The sequence below is a fragment of the Urocampus carinirostris genome, chromosome 1, assembly GCF_059441175.1.
Source record: "Urocampus carinirostris isolate Australia breed hairy pipefish chromosome 1, RoL_Ucar_1.0, whole genome shotgun sequence".
In the NCBI taxonomy this organism is placed as follows: domain Eukaryota; kingdom Metazoa; phylum Chordata; class Actinopteri; order Syngnathiformes; family Syngnathidae; genus Urocampus; species Urocampus carinirostris.
In genome coordinates this window covers 41,361,627-41,389,004 of record NC_142349.1, presented here as the reverse complement: position 1 = coordinate 41,389,004, position 27,378 = coordinate 41,361,627, and the positions used below count along the sequence as shown (strand labels likewise).

General features: G+C 39.8%; 1 protein-coding gene and 1 pseudogene across 5 annotated transcripts; one reads left to right on the top strand and one right to left on the bottom strand.

Moving 5' to 3' along the window:
* Window positions 1-1,006: 1,006 nt before the first annotated feature.
* Window positions 1,007-25,921, bottom strand: tecpr1b (tectonin beta-propeller repeat containing 1b). 5 transcript variants are annotated; one of them, XM_088339266.1, is made up of 25 exons: window positions 25,818-25,921; window positions 23,050-23,282; window positions 20,966-21,148; window positions 20,736-20,858; window positions 20,549-20,671; window positions 19,889-20,063; window positions 19,675-19,775; window positions 19,503-19,604; window positions 18,139-18,266; window positions 17,172-17,779; window positions 15,562-15,668; window positions 15,324-15,479; window positions 15,032-15,181; window positions 14,732-14,889; window positions 14,468-14,595; window positions 11,790-11,883; window positions 11,616-11,712; window positions 10,058-10,137; window positions 7,703-7,759; window positions 7,439-7,613; window positions 7,056-7,191; window positions 6,112-6,204; window positions 5,916-6,022; window positions 5,692-5,811; window positions 1,007-2,154 (listed from the first exon to the last, which is right to left on the bottom strand). In XM_088339266.1, the coding sequence occupies exons 2-25, from the start codon at window positions 23,272-23,274 to the stop codon at window positions 2,005-2,007; spliced, it is 3,576 nt and encodes a 1,191-aa protein (XP_088195392.1). In that variant the 5' UTR covers window positions 23,275-23,282; window positions 25,818-25,921; the 3' UTR covers window positions 1,007-2,004. The 5 variants fall into 5 exon arrangements, with proteins under 5 accessions (XP_088195392.1, XP_088195384.1, XP_088195399.1 ...); XM_088339258.1 differs by lacking the exon at window positions 25,818-25,921 and adding an exon at window positions 25,239-25,430; XM_088339273.1 differs by lacking the exon at window positions 25,818-25,921 and adding an exon at window positions 25,239-25,430 and having other exon boundaries at window positions 17,172-17,749.
* LOC148374666 (U2 spliceosomal RNA) lies at window positions 11,041-11,130 on the top strand (annotated as a pseudogene).
* Window positions 25,922-27,378: the final 1,457 nt, after the last annotated feature.

Sequence of the window (27,378 nt, the reverse complement as noted above, 5' to 3'; positions counted from 1 at the left end):
CTTATGATAGAAATGACCTCGAGACTTTTATTGACATACTCAGAAACACCTTGCAGTCATGTACGCTTTATGTATGAAACTATTTCCAAGGTTTGTACAGGTGTTTGAAATCTTTGAACTTCAATATTGTGCTTGAGGTGCTTGAACTTTAGCCAAAGTGCATGTTAATGCTTGAAATATTGGCCATGTTTTTCAACAACTCGAATAAAGACGTCGACATTGTTCTTTGGTGTCCTGTTTTTGCCATCGCATTCCTTTTTCCCTTGTGATTAATGGCAGCTGACATTTTTTGTATTGACCTATGACGCGTCGCGCCGTGGAGGACGGGCGCAGGCTACACCTAAACAGGGCACTATGAAATGTGTATTTCGGCAAGGATTACATATCATTTATGCACATCTGATATTGGCTATGTAAAAAAAAAAAATGTTTCTCGGTGGTAAATTGTAAAGGGAAGAACTTACTGCAACTGAAAATGTAAGTTACATATAATTTTTACTCAACACCTAATATGGGGAGAGATCAAATATATTTGTGTGGATTTGCAAATTATTAACACTGAATTTCTTCTTTTAAAAGGCACTGGAGACATTGGAGGATTTTTCTTTGACCAGGGCTTCAATTTGGCCCTGAAAACGGTGTGAGAACCCTCTGTTTATAACCTGGTGTGCCTTATAGTCCAGAAAATACTTTCCGTAATCCATAGGTTAAGGTACAATTTCCACATTGGATCTTAATCTTAGTAGTGAAAACCCATCATTGCTGCCACAACACAATGCTTCCTTTTCCCCTCTAATAGTGGGAAACCAAAGTTTGCATAACTGAAATAAAATTTAATACAAAAAACATGAGTACATTTTACATAGAGAAAATCTATGTAACACTACAAATCTTGTAGAAATCTTTCTACAAAGTCCAGTTTAAATTGTTTAGAGGTGTCTAGTCCAAACCAGTATTTTTACAGTTAGCACAGAAATTCATTTCATGGTAAACTAGACAACAGCCATTTTGTTCACAGTCCTTTTATTTCATTCAATACTACATCCTCATAAACCAAGTTTACAATGCACTCATCAGACCCCCTTATAGTTTTTGTATCAGAAATAATTGTTATTGCAGAATCCCGGAAGATATCTCATATTTCTCTGTATGTGCAGTTTCTTAATATTACATTTTTGGGGGGAAAGAAAACACCAAAAGGTGTTGCATACAGGCCTCAAACAACACATCAGACTAACACGTATAAAACAGAAAAAATATAAATAACAAACGACAAGACGTGGACCAATAAACAGTCAAATGTATGTGGAATGGTATGGTACTTGTAGCCCTCCAAATGACCAATGTTAATTGGATAGTTTGCAATTTCAGTCAAGCCATTAGAATAATGATACAAACATGCACAGTATTTCTCATGCTTCCCTTTTTTGCAATGGAATTGTTTAAACAATACCACTGAAGCCGTATTTGGAATCACTCACTTCACCACCCCCTCGTTAGAATCCGTAATAATGCATTATTAGAAATGAAAAACCCTTTCCTAGTCATAGAAAAACATTTTTTAACAGGCAGCTTTTATGATACTTGATTATTCAATACTCCTTAGTCTTACTAGCATTATCCTTGAAAAGAACCTGGTAGTAAATTGTCCGCCAATTTCATCATCATTATGGTAATGCGGCAAAACACTGTAACACAAAGTACTACTGCTGTCTTATTCAAACATGTATTACAGCATGCCACAGGCCATAAGCTGGTGATCACACCAGCACAATGCATCACAGTATACTTAATGTATTGCTCATGTTCCAAGATGATTTGTGAAATACACCCATCGCTACAAAAAGACAGACTCACTATTGGCCAGTGAGTAACTCCCAACACAGTCTGCGGAGAACGATAGTTATAATTTCGAAAATTGTGCATCATTGATTGCGGCGCTAACGTTCCCAAGGTGGATCCAGGCACAAACGATAGAATGGGGTGTAATGAGAGCAAGGTAAGTTAGCGCGTTTCCACACCTGCAGCAGCACTGTTGCTCCGCAGGGGGAGCGGGCTCTGCGGCGAGGACGATAGCGCTCCAGTTGGAAGCAGGTATTGCGTACGGGGAGCCTCCACAGAGTTGGCCCGGACACTGATGTGCTCCCATCCTCCCTAGAGTAGAAAATCGGTTAATAAAGCAGTTAGCAAGCAGGGCTAATCTAAACAAAAGTACAAGCTTAATTTGTTCCAGGATTGTGCTTGTAGCTCAAATTACTTTTGTAACAAGCTAATTTCCTGATGTGAACAATATGCAATACAACTAATTGTCCTGCTCCCATCCTCCCAAAAGCAGAAAAGTGAACCCTAATTAAGTATGAACACATCTTCCTGATCATCAATAACACTTTCAAATAGTAATTAAACAAAAAAATTAGTAATAAGATGCTTCAAAAAATAAAATGCCAGATGATTATAAGTGGCATAACGATAAGTGCGCGTGCTGCGGGTTAAGGGGGGTGGGGTTGCAAGGAAGTGTCACGGATTTGGCAAACCTGTCAACGTTTCCCCCTGTAATTTATCCGTTTTTGGATTATCTCACATTGTGAATGCCATATAGCAATTTTCACTAGGGAATTCATTTTTAAGATTGATCTCATTTTGGCTCTAATCATGATTGCTTAGTGCAGGGGTCGGGAACCTTTTTGACTCAAAGAGCCATAAAAGCAAAATATATTCATTTTATTTTGGGAAAGAGCCACACCATATATTATGAGAAAAATTTACTAAATTGCTAAACCCACGCCTCAGACAAAAGCTTAGTCTTCAGCACATTTATTTTTGATGATTTGATAAAAATTATGAAAAGAGAATAATGCCAGAGCCCGTGTCCCAAAATCAACAAACATACCACTTTAAACTTGTCTTTCTTGCAATTACTCAAGATCGGTTAAACTCATTTTGACCCTTTTTTTTCATACATATTGGTTTCAAAACCAGATGTAAGCAGTTATTTTGTAAAAATGTCACAACATTCTGCAAACAGGGAGTCTGATGTGCTTATCTGTGGCGCAGACGGCGTAGGGCGAGAGATGGGAGGGAGTGCTTGCACTTTTTGCATAGCTCCACCCATCCCTCCCACTCACCCAATCACAAAACTTTAAGTTCTCTTCCAGTGTTTTGGCGTATTTACAGTGTGTTCTGTGGATTCGTCATAAGGTATCTGAACACTGAACACAGATTATATAGTGAACTTTTATATAAAGGATTCTTTAGCGGTGTACAGCCAGAACGAGTTTTTTTTCTTTTCTTTTTTTTTTCGTGTGACACCTTGACTGTAAATTGTAGTGAAAAACGTGCCCTATATATTCTGCCAAGCACTGCTTCAATGTCAGTCTTGGTTTGCCTTTGTGTGTATCTGAACAGGATTAATATCTTACGTTTTGGACGAGATGGAGAAAATTTGCATGCAATCAAATTTGTCTCCGAGCTACAGGTACTCATAGAAAGAGCCATATATGGCTCGCGAGCCATAGGTTCCCGACCCCTGGCTTAGTGCATTTCCTACATTGTAGCGATATTCTTCATAGTCTTTACGTGATTAAATAGGTGCCCCGTTGTGTTTGTAAGTTTTCCATCCATCTATCCATTATCTGCACCACTTATCCTCAGTAGGGTCTCGGGGGGTGCTGGAGCCCATCCAAGCTGTCTTCGGGCAGTGGGCAGGGGACACCTTGAACTGGTTGCCAGCCAGTCGCAGGGCACACAGAGACAGACAACTCACTCGCCCGTACACACCGATGAAAAATTCGGACCGGGCAATTAACCTGACGTGTATTGTTTTTGGAATGTGCACGGGAGAACATGCAAACTCCACACAGGAAGGTTCGATCTCAAAACCTCAGGACTGTGCCGCACATGCGCTAACAATTGTTTTATTATCACTTAACCAGAAGAATTTGCAATCATTAATAAGGGAAGCAATTGGTCGAGGGCGACAGGTTTGAGATCGAGAGGCTGTTGATGATATGTAAATGTTTACACTTAAAATTGGATGAGCTGATGCTGGAGGTAAGCAGTTAGGAGTGGTCTCAAGCCATTTATAGTGGTAGGTTTTGGTACTGCTTGTGAACAGGATTTTTCTGACAGCATGCAAGATTTTTGTACCCAAAAAAAAAACAAAATTAAAAAAAACAAAACTGGTAGACCAAAATTCTCGTGTTTAAGGGTGTTCGTAAAAATAGCTATACTGTATTGGGAAAAGGTGGCTTTCTTTTTGAAATTCCAAAGATATCCTTATGTTGATCGATATTCTTTATGTATTTCATTTAAATTGCTACTGTATATTACTAACTACAGAGAAAAAGCCGCATGCGCAAATTCAAAGGAGAAACTTTGTTTTCATACAAATTACACCAGATTTTAAACTGCAGCAGTAAAAAAAAAACTCTTCCACATTCATTTATTAGATTTTACAAAAATCAGCTGGGAAATGTCTGGTACAGAAAAGTAACACATTGTGCCACGATTAGAACATTCATTTGCGGATCGTGTCCACAGCTTTCAATCTTAATTAGCGCAACAGTCAATATTACCGGGAAATAAATTGGCACCAAACCAACTGAGCCATGCGACATGACACCTCCTCTCCCTTGCACAAATAATAAAGTGATAGAGAGAGATCCAGTATTGCTACTACTACATACGACAAGTAGCGTTGACTGCTAGGAATATTTCAGTGTGGCAGTAGAGGTCTAATTTTCCTTATTGGACTGAAAACTGTGTTATATTAGGAGGTCATCAGTCAGATAACTATCAGCCCGAAAATTATGCTGTACCCCTCCTTAGTAACTAGTGTGGACATATAGCAATACTTGGTCTCTTCTCTATCACATAGTCATGTGCGCAAGGGTCGGCAGAGCTTAAGACTAGTCCCATGATCCGACATGTGTTAAGGCTGCTGTGATTGTACAAGCTTCTAAGTTTGAGTTGGTAGAGTACTTGGAGTTTTCTTTTGAGAATGTTTTTGTCACACTCCTGCCTGCATATATATTAATGCCAATTTATTTAATATTGCACTAGTTGATTAAGTTTGACAGCTGCGGACACAGCCAGCAAACGAGCTTCTTAATTGCAGCACAATGTGTTGCTTTTCTGTACATAGTTACTCCTGACGTTCACTCGCGCTTCATTGAATTTCTTCACTTTGAGATTCAGAGCATTGGGCAGAAATTGCATCGCATCGTCACTCGCCGTGGGCCCTCATGATGGTTTGGTTTCATTACAGTCGGATTCCCTGGTCCACACCTGTTTAAAGCCAGCTGTTAGGCGCTGCCTGGATATGGCACGCCGCCGGACTTGTGCCCGTCTCAAATTGCCAGACACAAATGCGACCATCCGTCTCACAATTTTATTTTATTATCTTAATGAATAAGCCACATCTGATTGTGTTTAAAATGTGGAAAAAGTACGGCCTGTATTATGGCATTTACGGTAAGTGCTTTTCAAATTATGTCGAAGGTTTGTGGAGTGGTGTCAGACTCACTATATTTTCATTGTATGATTCAATTTTACTCTGTTTTGGATTAAAGTGGAGCTCGGATGCTAATCTTGACTCGTTAACTTTAGGAGTTAAGCTACTACTAAATTGTGTAACGCATACACAAGGCGAGCCGAACCGTTTTCATAAAGTTAACTGATGCAATGACTCACCCCAATGCCATAGTCCCACATTTGACCTTTAGGCTGCATGGGTCCCACTCCCAGCCTGTGACAAACGGCCCCTGGAGCCTCGGCGGGGAAGCCCGCCATTGCTTCTGCTACTATCCACACCTAAATCCATACAAAACCATTAAAACATTCTGCTCAGGAGGTGCTGTGTATGTACTCTACATGGCATGAAGTCAAAACTATCAGCCTGGTGAGGCGGTACTGGCCTGGTCCAAAGGTCCCACCGAGACTTTAGTGACATTGTTGGAGATAAGTTCCCAAGCGGAGCCTTGAGGGTAGCTCGGGGTCAGGCCTTGCCGGTACCACAGGTTACCTGAACAGCCACCAGGGAGAGGGATTTGTTTATAGCATTTACATTTTCGACTAGCCTTGAAATTCAAACACGGGTGGGCTTGCTCTCACCGTTTTCGTCCACTGCAAATACGGATGTTCGACCGACGGACAATTGTCTCAACGTCTGTCGTGTGGGAGAGGGGATATGGTACCAACACTCTCCTGTGGGGGTATTTGCGAAAAATTAGCCCTACTTTTTCCCTTTGCCGGTTTAGATGGTATTCATTTGAAGTACCATACAACATTAAAACGTGTAAAAATAATGAATAAAATTAGGGGGTAGGCTTATATGCTTGTTTTGTGTTTAAGACCACATTTTATTGCAGTTTAGTGTTTTTTTGCTTTTTTTGCTCATAATAATGGATTTAAAGAAAGTGATAAGGAAGAGTGGAAAACAACAACAGAGTCCAAAAAGGAAATGATTGTGAAATACGAAAATGATGTACGAGTGTCTGCCACTGAAAAAACTGCTTATGACAGGGGTGGGTATACCCAATTCTCTTCTATATTTTTGTAAGTTTTTTCAACTGAGTTGATAAAAATTGGCAGCTCATGAACATGCTGTGAAGGTGATTTCTAACAATCCTGGTATTTGGAATCTCCAGAAATTAAGCAAAAAAACTCAAACCTTGCAGGAGGTGTGGCTTTCAAGGGTTTGCCGGGTTTAAAGGCTTTAAGGTACAATACGTGGTTTAAAATAGTTATATCTTTATCTTCATTACCAGTATATTAGTATTTATCAATTACACTTTAAAATAACAATCATTTTTTTAAGTAAACGTTTCATTAATATTTGGGGTATTACTTTTAATATGTGGCTACTTTAAAGCAGTTTTATGGGGTCCGCTTGTATACATTGTAGGCTTATATGCTAGTGTATACGGTAATACTCCGAAGCATCGAAAATTCGATTCTTATTTTCCTTCCAATGTTTCAATATACAGTGAGTGTTGTTGCAATTACATATTTCTTCAAACTGGTTGGAATCAACATGACTCATTGTTGGGTCTTACCTGCAGGGCTTTGTGGGGACACAGAGCCTCTGTAGAAGACTGCTCCGTTCTTGGCGATGGCCCACACCTGATTGGCTCCGCCAATAGAGATGGACTTGAAAGGCTGGTCTGTGCCCACATGAAGCCATGAGTTTCCCTGGAAAAAGGCAGAAGGCTTCAATTGATTCAAAAGAGGGAAAATAGCAAAGCAGTAATGGATTTTGTTATGATTCCATCTTGGTGCCTAGTAACCACAGCACATTAAGTGACTTTATGAGCTAAAATTAACCTGTAGAGAAATATAAACCTAAATTAGCTACTCAAAAAAAATTTAGGCAGGTCTTTCTCTCCTAACTCCGAGAGAAGCACAGAAACCCATGAGAAGTAAACTGGACTCGCCTTACCGCCGGGTTTTGTGGCGTGACCCCAAGCCGGCACAGCACATCACCCTTATCGCTCAGGGCCCAGAGGGGGACCTCCTCCATACTGCTCTGGGCCAAGCACGGCATCAGGGAGATGTCACTCAGGAGGATGGGAGGAACCGGCGTCCACGGACCTATCAGTGAGATCTTGCACTTCCTAGGCACACAACACTCAAATCATCACAATATGTCATTTGAAAAAGTACCGATGTGTATTGGTGTGCAGGTGGGAAGCTGGAGAGTTACCTTGTCCAACGTCTTCGCCTGACAAAATCTTTCAATGTTTTATGGCCATGGAACGTTCTACAAAAAACAAAACATGTTATTTCCAGTGACTTGTAGCGACACCTGGTATCAGGGCTAATAACAGCTTTTATGATTGATTTCACAACTGATTGGGTCTGATAAGAGTATCAGTTCAGTTTCCTGGTAGTGGCCATTTCACAATCAAGATAAACAAGTTTGAGTAATAAGGAATGGCTAATTATTCAATTTAATATTTGAGGAACAGAACAGTTCAGATGTCACAGGTTCAATTTCAGCACCCAGCCTCCCTGTATGGAGTTTATGTTCTCCGCAGTTCGTCTAGTTTCCTCCCACATTCCAACAGCATGCAGTACGGGTTTATTGGTGACTCCAAATTTTCCCAAGGTATGGATACATGTGTGATTGGCTGCAGCTCTAGGTGTGCCCTGTGATTGGCTGCCAGTCAGTCCCCTGCCTACTGCCTAATGTAAACTGAGATGGGCTTCAACACTCCAGCACCTCTAGTGAGAATAAGTAGATCGGAAAATGAATTGATTTAAGGAACAATGTTTAAAGTAAAGTAAAAACATTAAGAAAATGACAGTTTTTTAAAAATATATACTCATGCGAGCTCTGTTGTGGGCAAAGAGCTGGACAGCCTAACAACAGTAGCTGAGAGACGGGCACTGGAAAAGCTGAGGTCAATCATGGAAAATCCATCGCATCCACTACACAGCATTATCTCCAGACAGAAGAGCAGTTTCAGCAACAGACTGCTGTCACTGTCTTGTACTACGGACAGACTGAAGAGATCTTTTCTTCCCCATGCCATGAGGCTCTTTAACTCTACCCGGCAGCGTAAAAGCCCACATTAAACCACACCACCTACATTGCATATTACCGAATTTTATTGCAATATGTATACTGTGTAGCACTATTTAGATATTCTATATAACACGCTACAGTGGGCATTTGCACGTCACACGGGGTATTTGTATATTGTATTATTTTTGCTTTATTATTGTATTGTTCTCAGCTCAGGGATGCTGCTGGAAATGTGAATTTCCCTCCGGGGATGAATAAAGTATCTATCTATCTATCTATCTATCATGGAACGAGTACCAGATGATAATAGTCCATTATTGGTCTTTAAAAAAAACAAAAAAAAAACTGATATCACGATCAAACAGCTCCTTTTTATACATTCTTTGGTTTTAAAAAGTTTCTGGGGTGTCCAATCCAACCATGTAAATAGTGCCAATTTACATTACACAGTGAATGCTGACTCACACGCTTCTGCCTTTCAGCTCCATTAGGTCGATATAGAGGCTGAATGTCTTCATCAGATTACTTTTCTTAAAGGCACACTGTAATATTTGACCACAAGATGTCGCTGTATTGTGTAGTCACTACACTCTAGTGAAGAGGTCTGAAACTAATGGCTTGCGAGCCATTTATGGCTCTTTTCATGAGAAGATATGGCTCAGACAAAATGGATACCAAACAAATTTTCTCCATGTCATTCCAAATTCGGGTGCATTTCTAACTGCAGTTTAGGATTCGAGGTGTCAGACTAAAAAAAAAAAAGATTAAGAAATCCTTTATATGGAAGCCCATTAAATAATCCTTGTTCACTGTTGAGACACGTCATGATGAAAATCCGCATTAAAAAACTGAACATCCCAAACTGCCAGCAGAGCACCCAGAGCAATTTTGATTGGGTGAGCGGTAGGGATGGGGGGAGCTATGCACATAACAGAAGCACTCCCTTCTGTCTCTTGCCCTGTGCCGTCTACATTGAAGGTAATTACGGCAGGATACTCGTTTGCAAAATGTTGTGACATCATTACAAAAGAACCTTGCTTACACCTTGAAACTATAATTTATGACAAAAATAACAATTGTCAAAATGAGCCTTAACACTCTTAAGTAACTATGGGATGGAGACAAATGTTAAGTGGTATATTTATACGGGAAACAGGCTCTGGCATTATTATCATTTCATAGGAATGCAAACTAATAAGACTCTGGGTGAACAAACTGCACAATCTTTTCTCATTTTTTGCCCAGCGTTTCACAAGTTTTTTTTTGTTTTTTCGGGGGGTACCCAGAGCAGCAAAATGGTGGAAAATCAAGGGAGCTCCCTCTGTCATTGCCAATAAATACCTGTGAGCAACACATGTTTAAATTATGCTTATTATTCAAAATCAATACTATATTCTCTTTAATAAATAAAGTTTTTACCGCCAATATTTATTAATTAATACGTGATTTAGCTGTAAGCAATCCAGCTAAATTAATAACTAATGGGAGCATCATCCTAGGTTTGATGGAACACTTTTTTTTTTTACATACACTGGAAAGTCTGCAGCATACTGCCACCCTTCCTTGTCCGTCCCACCAGGAACACTATGGTCCACAGCCCACTCAGAAACCTGGAACACAGTGTTGCAGCTCTCAAAAGGTTGCCGGGTCATCAAGAAGTTCAAAGCAGCAGAAAAGACAAGTTCATAATCACAAGCCACTAAGCCCTTTAAAAAAATGAGTGTTGCTAGGTGGAATTCAACTGGCTCAATAAATGGTCTCTAAATGTGTGAAAAATATAGCAGTACCACAAAGATAAACTTGGATTATTTCAACAAAATAAAGTGTTCATGCTAAAGTAGACAGTGAAGCTCAATGGCAACGGGCAAACCCATGAACTACTGTATCTTTCAGACTATGGGTCCGACGGGGCTCAGCCGCACGCTCATCTGCGCAAGGTTCATCGTGCCGATCCTCCACAAAGAAAAAGAAACCAAGAACAATGAGGATAATTTTCTTTTTGTAAAGTCAGCGGGAGAAAAACCCTGGCCTGAGCCCGAACATAATGAGACATTTTAGGCCCGACTTGATTTTCAGGGCTAAGATCTTACCTCTAACCGAAACCTAACCACTAGATCACCATTGTTACACATAGGAAAATGCATCAGATTTTATCTCATTATTACTCTAATTTTGCCCACAGTGGCTGAAACGACTGCTTCTGCAGAAACAGAAGTAGTCGTAAAATTTATAAAAAAAAAACCGCAAGGTTCGATTCATTAACAGATGCACCGATAAAATGTTTCAACCGTGATTTTTTTTTTTGCACTCATTCAAATCTTTCACACTTTCTGTTCCCTCCCAACTCTAACATTAGGTCTCTGGCACCGTGAGTAAAAATAGTGTAATAATGAGATAAAATCGAATGCATTTTCATAGGTCATCCATATCGCTGGTGGGTAAATTTTAGAACTCTCACTGCTGTGTCAAGGAAATAAACGCTGTAATGATTAGACCGCAACTTAGCTTGGCCTTTTGATTTTTGCATTCCGGAGATGGAATAAGAGCTTGCTCTGTCCACTCCACGCATCGGCCCGGTATTGCAGTACCTCCGGGAACGGTGCATTCGCAATGATCGCAACAAGGCTTTAGGGCTAGGACCTTAGCTTAGCCTTTTGGCTGAGAGTAAGTGTCCCGGCTCCTAGGCTTTGTAGCATATAATGAACTGACCGATAACGGATAATGGATAATGAATAACGAAGATAGATCAATAACCCTTAAAAACCCCAAAACCCCTGCTGTGACCTGGGTTTGATTTCCGTTGCGTGCAATGTTCTCCGATTTTGATCAGTTGTTGCACTCATATATACCGTAAGTGTATAAAATGCCCAAAATTTTCCCATGAATAAATGCGGTAGTTTATATTCCATGCGCCTTACAGGTCAGTGCGGCTTATATATGAAAAACATGCGACCAAAGACTATTATTGTGGGGTGTGCCTTATAATCCAGTTGGCCTTATAGTGAGGAAAATACAGTAGTTTGAGTGTCTGTTAATGGTGAGGGGGGTAAACGTACTACACTATATGGAATTTTCTTCTCTTACTTACCCACGCCCACTGAGGTGAAGGTGGCTGCGTGTTGCCTTTAGTACATTCCCTCAGTCCGCTCTCGTCACTCCACATAGGGCGGTCAGTGGGGAGCCCTCTGCCACAAATGTAAAAAAAAAAAAAAGCCATTACGTTTAAAATGTCACTTCCTTGTTGCGTTCATGGTGATCCTACTTGTCCGTGTAGCCAGTCATTGGGTTCCATCTTTGATTCTCGTACACGTGTACACTCCTGACGTCGGTCTGACGCACCGTGTCACAGGCCTCGCCTACCACCAAAACAAGGAAAAACATTTTAAATGATCAATAGTCAATGCATGTCATTTTCGCAATTGTTGGTAGTTAATGCCATATCTAGTTTGAACGTTTCACTCAAGGGCAGATTTTTTAGAATTAACAGGCATAATGTTTCGGGGGTAAAAACACAAATAATGGACATATAGAAAAATAATTCGTACAAAAACAAATTGCGTCCAATACTGACAGCTGCTACATTTATTCCTGACTGATTTAGAAAACTATTGCTCCATTTTGGAGATTGAGGGTTTTTTTTTCACATGACAACAACGACATAAAAAAAGGTTAATTCCATTTGTACATTAAATTACTCGGACGGGAAACTTAAAAGCTGAAGGAGCCCAAACTTTTTTTATCTACAGTTACAGTGTTTAATTGTGTACAACTCACACTTGTGTATAGCGTGCACCCTTTATTATTGATAAGAAATTTTGTTTCACCTTTTCTCAGCTTAAACTAAGCATTGTAAGCGACGATCCTTGCTTAATACGTCCAGCAATAATTCAAATAATTTAATGACAACGTAAACCAGTATGAGACCCCGGTGGGTGAACAGACTAGAGCAAGGGTCTCAAACTTGCCATGTTGGAGCTTGTTTTTATCCCACACGCCAGCAATGCCAGAGTCTGATGGTTTGAGGCCCTCGCCTAACATGAAACTTTAAGGGACAATGGTATTATTAAACGCCTCCTAGTGGTAGAAAAATTAGAAATTAAAAAAAGAAAATCTTTTTTTTTTTTAAATTAAAAAAATAATCAAAACTAGAACAACTATGACATAAAGGTGCACTTCATAAATATACTTGTTGGTTGAGAAATATTCCTTTACTTTAGATAGCATGCGCTAAATGTCTGCCATCGTGCTGCTCCAGGTACCCAAAAAAAAGTCAAAAAGGCTAAGAAAATGGAAGGTAAAATTCTACATTTTGGTCTCCTTTGTTTGTATTCTTCCTTGCACGACACAATACAGCGACATCTAGTGGTCAAGTAATACACATAGTAATTTTAATGCAAGTACAGCCCTTGCAAGTTAAGGATTCATTTATCTTTTCATATGAATTATTGATGTTTTTAGACCTCAATTTGAGTAGCAAATTTTATAAAAGAATATTTGAGAGCAGTGGAATGTTTTCAATCAGAGCTTTTCTCATGGAAAATGTGATTCGGCGCAGTTCCAACAGAACCCTAGGCCCCAAAAATAAATGGAGTTGGAGACCCCTGGTCTCAGGGGGTCTAGGAAAAAATAAAGTACTTTACATTAAAAAAAAAAAAAAAAAAAGTCCCCGCAAGAGAAGGAGGCAAATTTGGAATAATTTTAATGTTATTAATGGCTCTTAAATACAATGCATTGTCTATCAGTGGCAAAAGAAGCCAAATATGTCCCTCAAAGCTGAGACACTTTCTAAATGCTAATCTTCAGTAAACACTGCTGGTATTTTCTTTTTGTTTTTTTACAATTTATATATATATTTTTAGAAGTTCTGTACCTAGATTGAATAAAATTGTACTGAAAATAATTTTCTTTTATATTTTAAAGGTTATAGCACTGCAAAATTAATATTTTGAGGTATTTATTGTTTTGCAATTTTTTTCCAGGGATTCTGTTTTGTTTTTTGACTTTACATTTGTCCGGTGTAAAAGGCTAAAATTGTTTTTGCATTTTACAATTGATTTATTGTAGTTCTGCAAATATTTTAATTTATATATATTTGTTGTCTGTGATCCTACATTTTACTTTATATTTTTTATGAGTATAAAAAGCTAAATGTTTATTCTTGTATTTTACACTGCATTTGTTGTTGCAATGAAAAGTATATATTTTGTACTTTACATATTGTTGTATCGTTTGTTTTTTACAGCTTCCGTGTTGCTTGGTTTTAAAGTTGCTTCGTATAACTAATAGAATATAATATATTATATATTATATAAATATATAATAACTATAATATAGACTTGACTGACAGATACGTACACAACACGACGTTTGCAATCACTCATAAAAACCCCCTCCCTTCTCTGCTTGGCACAAATTAATGGATAGGGGAAAAAAAAACACACACATATTTACCAGTCAACAAATTAACCATAAGCAAGTTAGACGACAAAAAAAGCATTCAAGTGATTACACTATGGCATCTGTGATAAAATTTAAAAGTTATTTTAATCAACTTCGTATTTAAATATATTTAAACATATTATAAATTAGAACCTGGTGGCTCATCAAAGACTCTTCTTTTAAAGTGTGGGAAACAAACTACGTAAACGTAAAATTTACAATATATTTACCTAATGTCCTTCAAAGTTGGATTCATATTTAGAGACACCAAAGAGTTGTTTCACTTGTAGTGGTTTTTATGCATTTATTTACATGTTTCAGTGAGACTTTGTCTTCTCAATCCTCTAACATTTGTCTCTGGTACCGTGAAAATAGTGTGACAATGAGAAACTGAAATGCCTTTCCATATGGCATCTATATAACCAATGGTCTAGTGGTGTGACAAATATTCTATTTGATATCCAAAATATATGGTCTGAACAAATTGGCTTGCATTTTTACCCAAGTTGGCCTGCACCCCGGCATAACCGCTGTACACCCAGGCCGTGCCATCCCACCCGATGCCCCACACCAGCCCAAGACTACTAGCCTCTACGAAGCGCAGGTGGCCGGGGACCTGCCGCCAAAACCTGCAATGCCGCACAATGGAAGCAGAGACAGTTAGTTCACTAGGCGCAACAAGAAGAAAAAAAAAGAGAAACTTGTAAGTAGTTAGTTAGGATCAACCAAAGCAGAATAAAAAGACTGTGACGGTATCAGTCTCACATGAGGTCGCACGACAACGTGTGTGCACCCGCCTCCAGTGAAACGGATGGCTCGTGTACAAAAATGTCCCCTTTAGACGTCGTGGACCACAGTGCCTGTTTGGACGGCAATGCTGCGATTGCACGGCACTCGCAGCAAACGTCTGACAACAAGCTCAGCTGGAAAAGAGAGAGAAGACATGGATTTACAAGGAACTGTGTTGAATTGAATTAAGTGAGTGATATTCCATAGCCACCATGTTGCTTGTGGCAATCCGTTGCTCCCACAAAGCAAGGTTAAGTTTGTACTTTAAACACTCACCCAGTCATTCATGTCATTTTCCGTTTGGGCTGCCAGGACCAAGGGACTCCTCAGTCTGGTCCTCTGCCCCGTATAAACAGCAAAAGCATAAGGGCAGTCCCGCACCAACGGAACCAGTGCTGTTATTTCCTTGATAAAGACTTGAAGGTACTGCAAGATTGCGCAAAGGGGCCTTCGTGTGAACTCAAGTGTAGGAATAAAATTTGGACCCAATAACTCATTGTTAAAAGTCACTTTTGTGGCAGGTGATGCACTAACTATGATTGATTTTTCTTTAAATAAAACCAACTACCTTTTTCTCATCATATTGCATGTAGTACACAAAAAAGATGCTGTCCGTCTTCCCGTCTGGCTTGGTGGACTGTTCAAGAGCCACAGAAACGTCGGCCCAGCGCTGCGGCTTCCAGTCTCTCCACCAACGTAGCGGGCCTTTTCGTACCCAGATGGACTATCGAAGGCAAACACGCATAGTCACATAAAGGTGTGCATGCATGCAGATGCAGAAAAAAAAATACTAATACATGTCATACATTGCTTCTTTCAAGAGGTTTCTGTCTGATCTCCTCTTTATGTTGCTGCTGCTCGCTCCAGGCTGAAGACTGAACTGGGGTCAGTGACAAAGAGCTGACCATTGGGCCTAACCAACACAAACGGAAGTACAGTATATGAGCACAAGCTACAGAAACAGCTGCAAAGTGGGCAGATGGAGTGTGCGAGATTGTGATAAAATGGTTCATACACATACTTTTTTTAGTTGTGTTTATGTTACGGTATAAACTTGCATGCACTGGTTATGGCAGGGCATTTTTTTTAAAGAAAAAATGTTTTACCCTGTTTAGTTGTTAATTTTGATTAAGATTACTAATCAGAACTATAATAAGGTATACAAATGCCATCTGACCAAAAAAAAATCCCCAGACTTGTTTCTCCAATGTGTGGCTTATACATGACAATATTCTAGATATTTGGACACAACTCAAATCATTAAACAGACAAAGTTGAGCTAATTCATAACTATCTCTCGTACTTTCCTTAACAATAACCATAATCAATTAGAACAAATGGATCAAAAAGGAAGTACTATATAATTGGATTACCTTTACGGTAATCGGTGGCCTTGGGGGTATGGCGCCCGCTCCGAGACTGGGAGGTTGTGGTTCAAGCCTCGGTCGAGTCATACCTAAGACTTAAACATTGGTACCCGTTGCCTCCCTGCTTGGCGTTCAGCATTAGGGGTTGGAATTGGGGGGTTTGGTCACCTAATAACTCCCAACACCTCAGTTGGGTTGAGCAAGGGGGCTGGGAATCCTCTCCTATGAATCAATCTCCCAAAAAGAGTCAGAAATGACTCTAGCCACCTCCCACTCGGAGGATAAGGCTGTGGCTGTATATATATATATATATATATATATATACCTTTACGGAGATACCTCAACATACAAGATCAATTTGTTCCCAGATCATGCTCATATGTAAAGTTGATCGTATATTGAGCAAATGTTCCTGTTACTATAATAACTGAAAACCAATTAATCTGTTCCCAGACTTTGGAAGTTAAACTTATAAAACACTTCTTTCTTATCACTAAAACACATTCAAATAGTAATTGACAATAAAAATACAGATAAAGATGATAATAAAATAGCATTAGAGCATTGCCACGCACCACAGGAGTTGCATAACTGGTGCCTAGTTTTAGGTTACGAGGGTGCACGGTGTTTTCTCTCGTATGCCGGGCGAAAGATTTGCAACCAATATCGTGTCTTATAGGTTATCACTACTCCAGAAAACTTTTTCAATCATTCTTAGGGAGCAGCAGTTTTGAGTGTGATACTCGATTTCTGAAGCAGGTTATTATTAGCTGAAGCCTGAACAAAAAACTCTCAAAATGCCCGCTCGCACAGATGGATCAAAGCAGGCGGATAATGATTCTCAACTAATATTTCACAAAACATAAAATGCTGATTTTCAGGCTGATGTGGCCTGACAACATAACATTGTTGTTTGAGTTCACTTCTGCTTGCAGTGGTCTCTGCCATGAAATTAGAACAAGAATAGCCGATACATACTATATTGTCAATAATAAACTTATGAGAGAAAAACGTATACATTGACAGTTCCAACAAAGATGTCCTATTACCTGTAGCACTGAGCCAGCTGACTTGAGAAGTGGTGTCTACTTTACAGCCACCACCTGAGATCCAGGCCCACACAGGACCGTCTTCCTGCCCAACCGCATGTGCATCATCCAGACCAAGACCATAAGTGGCACTGTCATTGTCCAAATGAGACCCTTCAGCTTCAACATTTCGACCTGCCTCCATGCCTTCCAGGTCGACGTTGCTCCAAGGTGCACCTGGTCCTGAGGCATACGGGCTCGTGAGGATCTGTGCTGCAGATAACTGCTCCTCCTCCTCAAGAAGTACGCTGGACTGTTGATTTGTAGAGGTTTTATCGCGGTCTGAAACTAAACTGTTGATGAAGCTGTCACTTGCAGGGATGAGTGTTTTACAAGCCGTGGGAGCATCTTGAGTCTTTGAAGGGACGACAGCGGCTGCACCTAAGGAGACTACGGAAGGGGCTGACGTCTCCAGGACCGGGGGGTCAATTGTGCTGTTTGATGGCTCCACTGGGCCTAACTCTGAATCAGAGTCAGTGTAGCTCACCACAGAGCATTGGGAGATTTCGGCCAGCTTGCTACTTAACTCGCACCCATTCCTTTGATGACAAAATACATTCATATCCCACCTAAAAGTTAGAGAGAGCAACCACAATAAAACAACATACACATATAAGGATTTTTTTAAATTGAAAAAAATAAAAATAATAATCTGTTAAGATGGATCTATAATCGGTGCCAATTGTGAAGTAGATCTTTTTGTTTTTTTAAACACAAAAAAAAAACCCCACTTGAAAACCACATTTTGCTCAAAGCGGAGCCCAAACTTATCATCCTATTCGCCAGTGAAAAAAGCTACTCTTTGCAACACAGAAGTCTTAGCCCCTAAAAAATGGAATGGAATGGAATGGTTACATTGCGAGAGAGAGTTTACAAAAAACATACATTATTTAATTTTTCAGATACACTGTCAAATATCTATACCGACCTGGCTGGGACACTTTCTTTACTTTTGCCCCATTCAGCTGACACAGGGATCCAGCCGTTCCCACTTGGTTCAAACGAAGTAACGCCAATTCGGTAATACAAGCCACGGTCCTCCCCGACAGCCCAGACCTAATACCAAAGGAGTTTTCAAAACTTCAAAGTCTAAATCTATCTATTATATTTATTTTAAAATAGCTAAACTACTTTATGAATCCCAGTTTGGTGCATGTTCATATGTGACTTATTAGTTTAGAAACATCTGAACCGAATTTTGTGAAAATTTACAACAGTGGTACTTCAGACCTCCGCGAGTGTCGTTGGCTAGGTATCGTGTCAAAGCATCCCCAATAAATACCAACAAAATTGATGCACATCTGCTTTCCTGTGCTCTGCTTTCGTGGGGTCTCTTACGCCCTCTGGCAGTAGAATTGAGTAATGCACTACCAACAACGAAGCAGCAGAATCTAATCTTCTATTGTCCCGGAAACGCAAAACCTATTTGCTTGTGTCTTAAGACAACAAAATGAAATACTTTAAGTACATGAGAAAAACAAGACAGATACAAGAAGCATCTGCAACTTTATAAGGACGAACTATAATATACAGGCAAGGGGCTCACACAAGCTTCAGAGTTAAACTCATGCCAGAAATATGGGATTTGCTGGCGAGTTACTAATTGGAGATCGTCACATATGTCTGACCGGTGGGAATATAGTCCGGATGATAGATAAATATACAAGGCTGGAATGGAGCTTCTGGAGTTGAGAGGCTGCCTGTGCTCATGTTACAGGACAGCCCTAGAAACACCAGACTTGTGCGGGTGTTTGGTGGTGGTGTGCGTGCATATGTTTCTGAGGTAGGGTGTCATTAGACTGAAGGAGGCAGAGCTTGATATGGCTTTTCAACAGTAGCTAAGTCCTCGGGGTAAGGCCCTCTTGGTAACAAGCCAATCTACTTCTAACTGGCAAAGAATACAAGGAAATGTTTAAGCCAGTTTCATTGGATAGTGTGGAGCAGTCTTTTTTTTTATCAAGTATTTTTCATACCAATTCAGGGATACCTACTTCTACACTTCTGGTTTGGAGTAGTTGACTTCACATAAAATTACATTAATACAAACAAGTTACTTTATTTCAAATGTGATTGTCAATAACCTGAGATTACCAAGCCTCTCCAAAAAAATGTTAGATATTTATATCATTCATATGTGAGCAGCCAACCTAAAAATAGTACTAAAATAAAAATGTATCTGTATTTCCAAATGTTCATAATTCTCTTTGGGGAATATTAAACAATTTGACATGTGTGCCCTTGAATCCAGTGAATGCCGATTCAACAGCACTGAGGATGTATTATAAGCGTTACCTGGTCATTAAGCCCCACGTCAAGCATCATCATCTCGCCGACAATGCTAATCCATCCCGAGCCACACGGATTATGGGAATTGACTCCGCGTCTAAACCACACCTGCAAATGTATTTGCATCCACCATTAAGTGGCTTTATCACATTGCACTTACAACATTTATGCGACTCACCTTGTAGTCTTTCGTGATCACCCACACCACACTAACCCCCACAGATACATGGAGGGTTTCCACCTCCTTTGCAGGTGACTCCACCTCTAGCCACGACGTACCTGGTTGAGGACCAAAATTAAATATTCTACTGACCATGGAAATCCACAAGATGGACATAAACGTCTTAATCAATACGTTCAACAAGAACTATATAGCATAAGAGGCTATCAACCGGTGGGACTGTCCAGACTGAGGCCTGTGCGGACCAGCAGGTTCCCATCCCACAGAACTGCCCAGAGCAGATCTCTTGGGCCCAATGATAACTGGGCCACTTCCTTAGGAACCTCAATCTCTTCCCAGTTGATGCCCTCCGGGACCCGAGGGTGGATGCCCTCCCGAAACCAAACCTGAAATAAAACATTACTTTCAGAACATGACACCAACAACCCTACTACTTAAGTCCCTTATTTGAAGCCATGCTGCCCCCTTGTGACTGAATGACGTAAACGCTAACTGAATGCATTTGTACACTTAGGTCCCTGTCTGAAGGAGTAAACAATTTATAGGTAGCCGAAATGTTTATTATAGAACTAAAAAAAGAATATTTATTTTATAATACCATAACTTTGACGCATTGTATTTACTTTATGTTGAACAATATTGAACAAATAAGGTTTAAGACTGTTAAAAGAGTAAACTGTACATTTATGAACATTAATTAAAATTTCGATGGATTGTACAATGTCATACAATAATTCTAATTGATTAAAAAAACAGTATTTTTCCAGCTGAATCAATTCCCTTTTTGCAAAATAACCTCAATTAAAACAAAATAAGAAAGATTAAGCGTGTTAATTGCTGACAAATCAGAGAATTTTGTAAACTTTCTGACCTGTCCTTGTTGGGACACAGCCCAAAGGTAAGGATACCTCCCAGAGTCATCACTCATCTCCCATCCGCCACAGCTAATGTCACAAATAGGAAGAGGGGGCTTCCTGGGATGATCCAAGGGAATCTGCAGGCAGTATTTACTGTCAAATTGTAGTATGCGACTGGGGAGGGTGAAATAGAGTGTAAACCTTTGCCCAGGTGCCTTGTGCAGTATATCTTCTGTAGCGAATCCAGCGCCTGCGACGTACGCATGAGTTCCATTTTTTGTCAGGGGAGAAGTTGGCTGGGAAGTCCACCGCATATTCCCAACCCTATCAGTAATTAAAACATAATTACTTGCCCACTTACTCATTGGTTTGTTTTTCATCAATTGGATAACCAAAAGAGTCATAATGGAAAGAGAAACGTGTGTTCTCACCCCAGTCTGGTTAGGCTCGCTCCCACAGCTGTGGTCCACGCACCAGTCACCCTCCCACTCCCAGCTGCGGGATGGCAACTGAAAGCTGTGGAGTGGTTGAGGATTCATTCCGGTAACATCACTCCATGGCCATCTGTCTGTCGGCAGAAGTGTGTCAGTGAAGCCGTCGACAGGATTCCACCTCTGGAATCAGACATCGTGAGATTTGTTTTTTTAATTGATACAAAGTATAGTGGCCACAGGTACTTTATAATCAGGGGCACTAACGTATTTGTGCAATTATTAATAAGTCGATAATTTATTTATGACCACAATCGCATAACAATCGTGGGAACGGGAATTTATAGCAATGGTAAGAGCACCATACACTAAGCACCAGGGACATGGATGGTTGTTGACAATTGCATAACAGAAGATGCTACAGGAATCTAACCCGAACCGCAATGAGGAGAGCCCTCGATCCTATCCAATTACCCACTTGGGAAAGAGACGACACATGAAAAGGCCTCATCTTATCATCAAATTATTTTTTGTAATGGTACCAGATATGTTAAGAAAGATGAGAAAATAGAAAGTGAATAATAATCAATGTAACATTTGGTTTCACTTTTTCTCAGCTCAAACTTCCGTAAGCATTGCATGGTTTAAGACTGTTAAATGAGTAAACTGAACAATATGAACATGAATTAAAATATTTTATTTATATCTTTATTATTTATATCTAAATGAGTTAATTCATGTCTTTCAGGACAACTGAATTACCTCCCACAATGCCTAATTCTTCAATTAGTTCAGCACGACTGAATTACTTCCCACAATTAATTTTTCTTAATTAACTTCATAATTTTGTGTGCTTCATAAAGACTTAACGAATCGGCGATACAATAGTATCATGGAGCGGTTTAATGTCTGACAATATTCTCGTGGCCCGGTGTTATGAAATTCCTTCCTACCACTTGAGACCTCCTACCAATGCCCAGTGTGCACGCATAGCAATTTGTGTCTTTAAAAGAGTGAGTACTTACAGTTTGTTTTTACTTAGTCATATTTAACTCTTTCACTGCTTCAAAACCCTGTTTTCTGACATAGCTTTTAAGCCTGGCATGTTTTTCTGTGGTAGCCTTCAAGCATGGTGTTTGTCGACTACGGTAAACATGTAGTGCGTGTATGTATGCATGACAACCCTCGTTTTACCCATGTATCCATTCATTCATTATCTGACAGGATTATCCTCTGTAGGTTCACGGGGATACTGGAGCCTATCCCAGCTGTCTTTGGGCAGTGGGCTGGGGCACCATAAACTGGTTGCTAGACAGTTACAAAACCTTCATTTCATATCATCAAGAAAAGTTTTGTTTACAATAATTCTGAGTTTTAGCGTTGCTGGTTTTACTTGATTATATAGAAAATAAAATTGCTGCTTTCAGCCCAAAATAAGACATCTTATAAGTAAGAGAAAAACTGTTTCAAATACAGGCCAAATGCCAATCACTTTTAGTCCTGTCCTTTTTCTCTCTTCATCCTGTCCCGTCTTTCTTTAGTTCTCTCTTGCTTCCTTCCATCTTGCAGCCCTTTGAGACACTTTTTGATTAAGGGCTTAACGATTAAACATGACTTGACTAAGACATTTTGGCAGAACCCTGGCCCAATAATAACATCAACAATTTGCTACAGTGACTAAAAATAGTGTGATGATGAGGTAAAACCAAATGCCTTTTTATGTGTAGTCTGTTTCCCTAGTGGTGTAATAGGTAGCATCCACCGCAATTCACAAATGATTCGTGGTGCATCCAATTTTATGGAATTGTGAACATTGATGTATTCCAATTCATCGATCAATACACAAAAAAGGCACTTTTATATATCTCTATGCCACCCTGGCCCTTAATGTAGTTTTTTAATTGTATGTGTCTTATAGTCTGGTGCACCTTATATATGAAAAAAAAAAAAAAAAAGACTTTATGTGGGGAAAACACATTGCACACAAAAGACAACGACAGCTCTTGCTCTAAGGTTACTTTCACATCTTGGAGATGAATAAAGAGAAACCTTCAACATCAGTCAGTCAGTCAGCTTATCCCAACCTGGTTTTCATAGGTCTCCTCTTTGTAGCGAATGGGTGCCTCATGAGGAATTATGTTAAGGTACACGTGGTGGTCACATCCGATGCCCCAGCAGCGGCCGATCCCGGCGCTAACCCGCTTGAGCTCCAGGAGTGTGTCATCGGCGCGTACCCATTGCTGGCCGGCGGTGGAGACGCTGTACACTCTCCCGTACACATCCACCGCCCACAGCAGGGTGAGTGACATGGCGCTCTCTAAACGAAACAGAGGGATAAACATCAATTATGACAGTGGTTATGTTAATCATTTCATCATTTATGATGAGCAAACAGATGACAGTAAAGGTTTTACTTTTCTTAGTAAGGCGCCAACTTCGTATGAATGTGTCGCGATACTGAGGTGCTTTTATTTTGATAGCCAGATTCGACAAGCTACACTTATATGCATCCGGTTGCGCATGGGCTCCCAAAAAGAAGTTTTGAATCCGTGTCCCTCAAACGACGACACGTGGGTTGGATATGGCCCCCTGAACAATACCACAGAGCATTGTGACGCACTTACATCACCTAAAAGAAAAAATTAAAGTATGCGATTTTGGTTTTCACAGAATTTGAACCCAGGTCAGGGCAGTGGGAGCACTGAACTCTACCTTTCCCAGTGATATAAATACCATATGAAGAAACATAGGGTCTCATGTCATTACAGGCCTAAAAAAAAAATCCCCCTTTTACCAGCTCTTACCAGCACCAATGAGCGACACCTATACGTGCACCGACTCGGTCCAATGGCCAATTGTAACGCACACGTTGTAGAAAACCACAAGCACCACAAAATTTTCTGCAAGCGGGTCAAGACCTTAAAAGGTTGCTGAAATAATTGCTTGTGTTTATTTGCTAAATAAAATAAACTCTAAACAAATCATAAATTTCTTTTATTCTACATAGTCTGTCTTACTGTGAGTAAATAGGTGCCAGTTGTGTTTCTTAAGTTAATTATTGCTTAATGGGGGGAATTGCAGTCATTAATAAGTGGAGCTGAGGTTGACATGTCTGGAAGAGAAAAGAATGTTTGTACCTTGCTGTGAGCAGTTCACAAAATATCATGGCCAAACATAACACAACCTCATGTAGAGTATTTTAAAAAAGCGTAAAAGAAATATGAGAACAAGATTGTGTCAAGGAGACCACACACCATTATAGTAAACAGTGTTAAAGGGACAGTGTGTAATACTTGACGACTAGATTCCACTGTATTGTGTAGTGCAAGAAAAATCGAGTAAGATCAAAAATTCTGGAGACTCAAAATGACCAAAACGCACTATTTTCTAACTATTTTTGCAAAGACAGGGGGAAAAAAATAGAAAAGAAATACAGGAAAAGGAGCAAAAAAAAAGAAAGAAAAAAGCAGGAAACGTAAAAAGGGGAAAAGAGAAACTGAGAAAGGGAAAAAGAAAAGCGGAGGGAAAAATAACAAAATATAAGAAAAAAATTCTGGGTGAAAGAGTAAAAGCCATTTAAAAAAGGGGGAAAAGACGAGTTTTTGGTGGTTTTTGTATGGTTTCCATATAACCAATATGACTGACACACATGTCAGCACCCTCTAGATGAGCCTCATCTTGTCAAAGAACTAAACTTTCCTACATGATGAAAATGACTGTACTGAAATTTATTTTTATATGATAGTTTATGTATTTTTGCTTAGTATCCAAACCATTTTTTCCCATTTTCTTTTACATAATTAAGGGTTTTCAACCGCTAGATTGCGCAATGTCAGGAAAAATAACAACCTTTTGAAGGATTTTGGAATTCCTTACACAGACCTGCTCATTGGTTTTATTTTAAAACACCCGCTTGTTACATTTTACTTTGAAAAAACAGACCGGAACCTTATCCAATAGAATGGTACTAATCCTCTACGCAAATACCTGGGTCCAATGGGATATTTAAAATATATGTTTGCTGCAGTTGAATTTGTTTGAGTTTCTATTTAAAGCATATATAATATAATTTCCCGGTGAAATATATCGAATTGCTGTGTAGGGGTAGTTGTAGATAGGAAGAATACTCAAATGTTGGTATTTGACACGAAGTAGTCAAGCCAATATGTAACAAGGTGTCATGGCATCCCTGTGAAACATTGCCCAAGATGGAGCCACATTACCAATAGAACTGTGCACCGGTTTCCCGCAAAGTACTCCATGAGATACTTACATATCCACTAGCTTTTAGCCCCTTGACGTTTCCCCCACTTCCGTTTAAAGCCACGGCACTCACTAAGTCAGCATGTGGCTCTGGAAATCCATTAAGCGACTCATTCGGAGTCCCAGGTGAGTCACGACAACATTTTCCCACAAAGATGTTTTGAATTGGAGGATAGCGGTATGCGGCTTACAACTCAGGAAATGGAGAAGTCTACGCTCTGATTGGTCAAAACACCCGAAAGGGGGTGCGGTTTGTTGTTTTTTCCATTGGTCGAACCCGGAAGCGCGTGATATAAAATGCACCTTGATAGACGTTCAGTGTTTTAATAATTTATGCGAATAGGTGTTCTTAATTATTTAAGATTAAGGGTTCGTTCTTCTCTTCATATAACAGCATGACTTCTCTTATGTTTCCATTATTATTAAAAACAGTAACATGTTTTTTATCTAAGAGCAACTTAACCTCATGTGAACATTATTAAAAAGTAAAGGCTATTAGCCAATTAAATAATAATACAGACATTAATTTGCAAAGTAAAACAATTAAAAGAAAAATGTTATCAAAAGCTGGGCGGAGGGGAATCCCTACCTGTAAAAATGGGCGTAACCAGCCCGTTTTGGGGGGTGCACAAGCACCCACAAATTCAACCCAAGCACTCCTCGGTTTGAATCCGTGAAGCATGTGCCGAGGATTTCAGATGAGTGGTTCATGGACAGCGGGTTGAGGTGTGTTTTGATGACGTTTGAATCCCCGTGATGTGAGTGTACCACGTGACTGATTCAGGAACTAAATTGATAGGTTTGATTTTAGTTTGAAATAAAAGCAATAAAGTAACGCTGTGGACCCTCCTTAATTCCTCAAAAGGCTGGCTCATGACAAGTTCAATGTTGGGCTGGCTAAATGAGAAAAAAAGTTTATGTGAATATGTATCCGTCACTTGCACTATCTAACCCTTGTGCATTAACTCGCCAGTCAGCTATTTGTCCATATTCAGCGCAACAGATGAGGTGAGTTTTACCATCAGGGGAATTACCCCTTCCCGAATTTGAGTTGGTTTGGCCACCATCACTCTTTCCTGAAGCATTAAAATGAACACAAAACAGCTCGGACAACATGAGTCACGTACGATGAAGTGGCAGAAAGGTGCTAGTTGGACCCGAAAAAGCCAGGAAAAGAAAGAAAACATGTTCAAAGAAGTTTTATTATCATTGATTTCACTCATCTCACAAGAAAAAAGACAACAATGTAAAATGAAACCACAGAAGAAAAATATAAAATAAAGGAACAAAGAGAAAAAAAGGAACGATAATAAAGAAAGAAAAAAATAGTTTAATGGAAGGGGAAAAAAGGAGAAAATAAGAATGAAAATACTTAAAAAAAGGAAAAAAAGCTTGGGGATAAAAAAATAAAGGGGTCGGCAGGAGTCGGTAATCTATGACACGCGTGCCAGCAGTGGCACACGAGGGGTTAAGCAGTGGCACGTGAGCGCACGGCAAAGTAATGATGATTTTTTTTTTTAAATGCGCATTTTTACCTGAAATTTAGACATTTTCCGTTGTGCGCCGTGTTTACGGTAGCTCTGCTTCTTGTGTGATGTGTGTTTGAGCGGCGCCTCTCAAAGGAGAGCTCCATGTTTTAACCCAGCAAACGAAACACACGCGCGCAATAAATGAACGAATCATGACAGCTCTTCTACCGAAAACATCTTGTTCTTTCCAGCCAGCAAGGACAGACAAATGGGGCTTTGTGCAAAAAAATGACCGTGCTGTTTATTCATTATGCCTCGAGAGCATTGTACCCCCGCACGTCAAGTGTTAAGCGTCATCACGAGACGAAACATGAACAAGGCGGAGACATTAAAACGCGCCGTGTTCAGGTACGGCAAACAAACACAGACCCTGAAAACATTTGTCAAAGCTCCAAACGTCACCACTAAGGCAAGCTATCACATTGCTCACTGCATGGCAAAGCACGGAAAACCATTTACTGATGGTGAATATTTTTAAGAAGCGTGCGCGTATGCGTGTGTGCACACGTGTGTGTGTGTGTGTGCGCACGTGCCTTCTGCTTTGTTGCTTTTATTTCAAGTTTTGACATTTTTTGCAACAAGATATCATTGATGATTTGTATGGTAGCTGTCCATATTCAC

What these genes read in the sequence shown, in the direction of transcription:
- tecpr1b (XM_088339266.1), bottom strand. Translation starts at nt 23,274, where the DNA reads ATGTCACTCACCCTGCTGTGGGCGGTGGATGTGTACGGGAGAGTGTAC. An exon ending in TGCAATATGATGAGAAAAAG is followed by an intron (nt 15,182 to 15,323) that starts GTAGTTGGTTTT and finishes GCAATCTTGCAG; the next exon opens with TACCTTCAAGTCTTTATCAA. An exon ending in GTCCCCACAAAGCCCTGCAG is followed by an intron (nt 6,205 to 7,055) that starts GTAAGACCCAAC and finishes ATACCCCCACAG; the next exon opens with GAGAGTGTTGGTACCATATC.